The sequence below is a fragment of the Sinocyclocheilus grahami genome, unplaced genomic scaffold (genome assembly GCF_001515645.1).
Source record: "Sinocyclocheilus grahami isolate Dianchi unplaced genomic scaffold, SAMN03320097.WGS_v1.1 scaffold964.1, whole genome shotgun sequence".
Classification (NCBI taxonomy): domain Eukaryota; kingdom Metazoa; phylum Chordata; class Actinopteri; order Cypriniformes; family Cyprinidae; genus Sinocyclocheilus; species Sinocyclocheilus grahami.
In genome coordinates, this window is record NW_015506143.1 from 402,500 (window position 1) to 408,063 (window position 5,564).

Sequence of the window (5,564 nt, forward strand, 5' to 3'; positions counted from 1 at the left end):
TGTGTGTGTCGCGGCGGCGGGGGGGGTGTGGTGGGGGGGGGGGGGTGGGGGGGGGGGGCAGTAGTTCTGTGTGAAATCAGACATTTGAGCACCCCCATATTTCCAAAATGGCATGATCATAACACCCCACAAATATTCGACTGTGAGATTGGTAGTCGAATCAGACTCCTCCTATCGAAGCATCGAACCTTCAACTATTCAACTAGTCACCCTACTTTTGATTTTAACAATGTGTTATTAAATATTGGATTTACCTAAGATTAATGAATATTTTTTTCACAGGCAGTTTATGTTAACTAATGAATTAACTAATGAAGCCCTAATGTAAAGTGTGACCGAACAATAACAAATCAAAACGCTTTCAAACAATATCTAGGGCATGTTGTAGTCCAGATTAAAATGTAAAAAAAGTTAGAAAATAAATAGCCTATTAAGTCTAAATATTTAAGCATTTTGCGAGGTGATTAACATCATAGCCAATACACAAATCTGAATGGCTATTTAAATCATTTAAACTAGGGCTGCCCCTAATAGTCGACTAATCCTTAGACCAGAAGAGGCTTGGTCGACCAAAGTTTTATTAGTCGCAGAAGAAAAAAATAAAAAAATCACGCAGTTCGTGACTAACAGATCGTTAACAGCTAGTATATGGTAATACAGTACATCGCACAGGCCATCCAAATGTTTGCCTATCATTCATCGACCTCAAATATGACTTCTCATCTGAAATATGTTCGTTGTAGTAATTTTACATGGCCGCTCAATCTGATGTTAACTAGAGAAATGTGTGCTGTTCAAGTGTCTTGTGTGAAAGCTGAACAGTAGCTCACTGCAGGACAGATGGAGGCGCCGCTGCACTTACTTGCTCTTAAAATACTCAATTTTTGATCATACAGATAAAAGTAATTCACCTTTCGAATCTGTAAAGACTCTACGTTTATTTGTGTGCACTTGAGCGTGAAACTTTGCCTTACAGACATTAACAATATATCTATAGAGAGTGAAATGTCTACTTTCAAATGAAACAATTCAAATGGAAAACAAATTCTCAGATTATGTAATCCGTATGAAACATGCATACAGGCACATCACTGCTGCGCCGACTTCATCTCTGAAGCTGAAAACAGAGACAGCACTAGTTTATCAAATTATTAAAATGTTAATGCAGTCCCCTTACTGTTTTTTACCGACACATTCATAATCATTACTTCTGCCGGTGCGCTGTGGCAAGATTTATGCGTGTACTTGAGCGCTTATTAGGCCATGTATGCAATTAAAGACTCATTATAATGATTTAAATGGTTTATTTTTAAACGTGCGATTAGTCGACTAATGCTTAAAATGAATGACTATTAGTCGACCAGACATATCTTTAGTTGAGGGCAGCCCTAATTTAAACCTTTCAGAAAGAGAAAGCGGTTTCGTTTCCGGGGTAACAGCTGCATTATGTTTAGCGCCTTCTGCTGTCAGAGTGAATTTCATCCAGAACGTCTCTCACGCGCTCCGCCATGCGCTTCTCATTCGTGCTCGTTTACATAAGAGTGCACACGCATCTTTCACGCAGCATACAGCGGTGTTGTGCACTGTGACCAGTTGACGGGAAAAGTATTCTTAAAATGCATTCAAAATTCAGAATAGTTTGATATAAATAATTGTGTATAAATAAGTGCCCACGATAACAATAGTGCATATTCATTATCGTTATATATCGCATTATCGAATACTGGCACATGTCTAATATATATATTTTTTTCTGTTAAAACACAAAAGTTCAAGTCCATAATAAGATCTGTAGCACGCACTCACATGGTGCATTGAGGTTTGGATAAAACACACAAAAGAACTTTACATGCCTATCTGGACATTATTATTAAATATTTTTATTTTTGGGCTAACAATTTCTTTAAACGTCAAGCTCCGATGGGACTTACCGGTAACATTTCACCTTGTCACATAGCTTCTGGATGTGTCCGAACCCCCCGCAGGAGTAGCACTTCTGCTCGTTGCCGTGGTCACAGTCGCGTGCCACGTGACCGGCTTTGCCGCAGTTATAGCAACACTGCTCTCTTTCCTTTTTGGGTTCTTTACAGTCTCTGGAAATATGGCCACTCCTGTGGCAATTGTAGCATGCTGTATTTGAAGCAGAAAAAAATAATTAATCAACAATGTAGACAGAGTACCAACTGTACAAAAGATCTTCAAGTTCTTACTAGAGATGTAACGATACCAAAATCTCACGATACAATATTTATTGCTATATTAAAAAGAAAAAATGACATTGTACATTTGAAAGTTAAATTATTGTATCTAATGCACTTTGAGAATTCAAAATTAAGAGCTGAAATTAGGGCTGCACAGTTAATCGAATGTGATTGTCATGCGCATCTCGTCAGTAAAGCCGGTTCTGTGACTAGTAGTAAATCTCCATCACCTGCTTTCAGGTGGAGCGGCATTTACTACACAGAGCCGTAGTTCGCTGACATGCTACACAAAAAATAAAAAAATATCGCATACAATATATATAATCATACGATTATGAAATCGAAGAAATCGTTCACGATTATGAAAGCATATAATGAAAATTATAATAAGACGAACTCAGATAAACCATATATTGCCGTAGTCGTGTGTTTGTTAGTCACACTGAATCAACGAAAGAATTTAAATCTTGTTTATTCAGCAACCACAGGGTTTCTTCAGCGGGGCATATTTGGGGATTCTCTGGCCTTCAGATGGAGATTTACTGCTGATCACAGAACCGTGCTTCACTGAAAGATACGCATGACAATCACAGCTTCTGCCTAATCGCGATTGCGATTTAATTTCGATTTATCGTGCAGCCCTAGCTGCAACCATTGTTTCTTAAGAAAACTTACGTCAGAAAAAATTCAGTGAATTGACTTGTACCTTAACTTTAAAGGGGACTCAACACTCTTTTTATTTGTGATATACGGTCTCAAGTCTAAATTACATTCACACTGGTGTTTTAGGAAGCCAAATCAGCCAAAATCAGAATATAATAATAACAACAACAACAAAGACAATAATAGCTATACATTGTAAAAATTGCACTGTAAAATAAATGAAAATTTATATTTCATAGGTATATTATTTTTGCTTTACACTACAGTAGAGAAATTACAATATTTTTTTCCTAATTTCTACACTTGAAAGGGATATTATGAATTTGGACTGCATTTAAACCACTAGCTGTCAGCAATTCATACTGCACTTTTAAGCTTTTATTTTGACGGAAACGGCAGTATAGCTTTTATTTTGAAGGAAAACTTCCATCTTCAGTGAAAACAGGCTTACAAAAACGCATCTCACTACAAATCTAGTGAAACGCAGTAATCATCAGCTGTGAAAATAAAGCATAACGTATCTCTTGCGTTCCCAAACTCTCGCTAAACTCACAGCACCAGTGTTAAATTTGACAGGCATTATTTTATTTAGTCTTAGTCTTTATCTTGAGACGAAAATGCTTAATCGTCTTAGTCACATTTTAGTCATTTGAGTCTTTCATAGTTTTAGTCGACGAAAAGTCATTGCATTTGTCAACTTTTAGTCATTACTTTTAGCCAAACTGCAGTTACCAACATTTATTTTGATAGCTATTTTATATGTAGTCTTCAAACAAAAATAGTAATTAATTCTTCTCTCTTTAGACCAGGGGTGTCAAACTCAGTTCCTGCCTTGCACAGTTTAGATGCAAAGATCGTTCAAAGTCCACTTATGTTATTCTGCGTGCTTAATATGTTTTTTTCTTTCTACATGTTATCTTAAGGGTTTTTCCATTGTTTTAGTTTTAATATAATATTATAGTACCATTCATATTTTTACTTTTATTTTATAATTTAACAAATAAACCAATCCGATGTATATTTCACATTTGAGGCTTAATACTATAGAAAAGCACTAAAGGTTTTTCAGTTAATGTTTTCAGCTTGTTTATTTTAATATAAAAATACGGCATGCAGTTGCATCAAACAATGGTATAAACATCATTCAATGTAAATTGTCATAATCGTAATTAATAATCGCAATTACAATTTCAAGGGAATAATCGACAATTACGATTTTTCGTTGAACAAGAATGAATGGTTTTTCTACTTTTTTTTTTTTTATTTCGCTGTTGTTGTAATGTATTGGGAAGCCAGAATGCGTATCCATCAACAGAAACATACATTAGCCAAACCCTGTTTGTTTTAGGTGTTATTTATAACAAACCATATTACAGATGAGTTGTCAGATTTAAGTTGAACCGCGGTCCTAGCGCGTGCCAAACCGTGTGTGGAGATCCATACGGTTCGATTTTTTTCCGCGAACCGTTCCACCCCTACTAATTAAACACACCTGATCTAGCTAATCAAGTCATTAAAGCTTATTTGAAAACTACATGGTATGCATGTTGGAGCAGGGCTCCTGGAACTGAGTTGGACACCCCTGCATTAGACCAAATCAGTTATGCTTATGAGAAATTTGAATCAAGGATTGATTTTGGAAAAACTTGAATAAATTATGAAAATATTCATTTTTGGGTGAACTATCCCTTTAACAGTAGTGAAAAGGGAGCAACTTATATATTATATATGAACAACTATAATTTTTATATAATTTTTGAAAAAGAAACAGAATAAGGCAATAAGACAAATACGTAAGCGATACAAATTAAACTCATTTTTCAGATACAGTAATAGGGTTGGGTATCATTTGGGTTTTTTCGATACCGGTGCCAAATCGATACTTTTCAAACGGTTCCGGTGCCTAAACCGATACTTATTAAAAAATAAATAAATAAAAATGAAATCCCTTACATGGACAAAGGCATCGCTATTATAGCTGTAACCGAGTAAACAGAACATATAAACATTTTGAATGATAAAACAAAGACAATAAACACTTGACCGCGACAATATAGTTTATCTGTGTTATTCAAGCCATCTAATTTTCATAAGTATATTTATAATCCATTGCTAATCGATGTATTCTTTTTAAAGTAACCTATGGAACATATTTTCTGCCTCATTCTGAAGCCTCATCAGATCACAAAAGGAAGCATGTGACTGGTGTTGTGGAGTAAAACGGTTATAATGTTCTCTTTTATTGGACAACAGGTTTAGAAATGTGAATACAAGGGAGGTTTAGCTTTAGGCATTTTAATTTAAGCATGTTTAGCTTAATTAACAGAAGGCTACCTGCTGCCATCAGAGCAAGTGTAATTACTGCATTCACGCGCTCCTCGAATGCTCTCATTTCTTAGTTGTGTTTTTAAGTCGGAACGTGAAAACAACATGGGCACTCGCGTTACTACAAAGATGTGTTGGATTTGTATTATTAGAGCTTTCCGACTTGAGTTCACGCGCATTTTCTCAGTTGGGAAATTATTTTTCACGTACGGTCTGCGGTGCCGGTGATGATGCTTCTTGCGTCCGTTTCGGAGAACCAGAGGACAAATATTTCAATCGATAGCTCAGGCATGGCACCGAAATCTGCGTTCTGATTCGGTTCTAGTACATACCGGTTACATAGGTACCGGTGCCATATTGGTACCGGGTTTCGGT

General features: G+C 36.1%; 1 protein-coding gene across 1 annotated transcript in view; it reads right to left on the reverse strand.

The window, feature by feature from the left end:
• The window catches only part of LOC107564799 (cellular nucleic acid-binding protein-like), a 16,178-nt gene that overhangs the window by 3,692 nt on the left and 6,922 nt on the right, over positions 1-5,564 (reverse strand). The window contains exon 4 of the mRNA XM_016249962.1: positions 1,932-2,130. Coding sequence (XP_016105448.1) covers positions 1,932-2,130 — 199 coding nt within the window. The remainder of the gene's footprint in view (positions 1-1,931; positions 2,131-5,564) is intronic.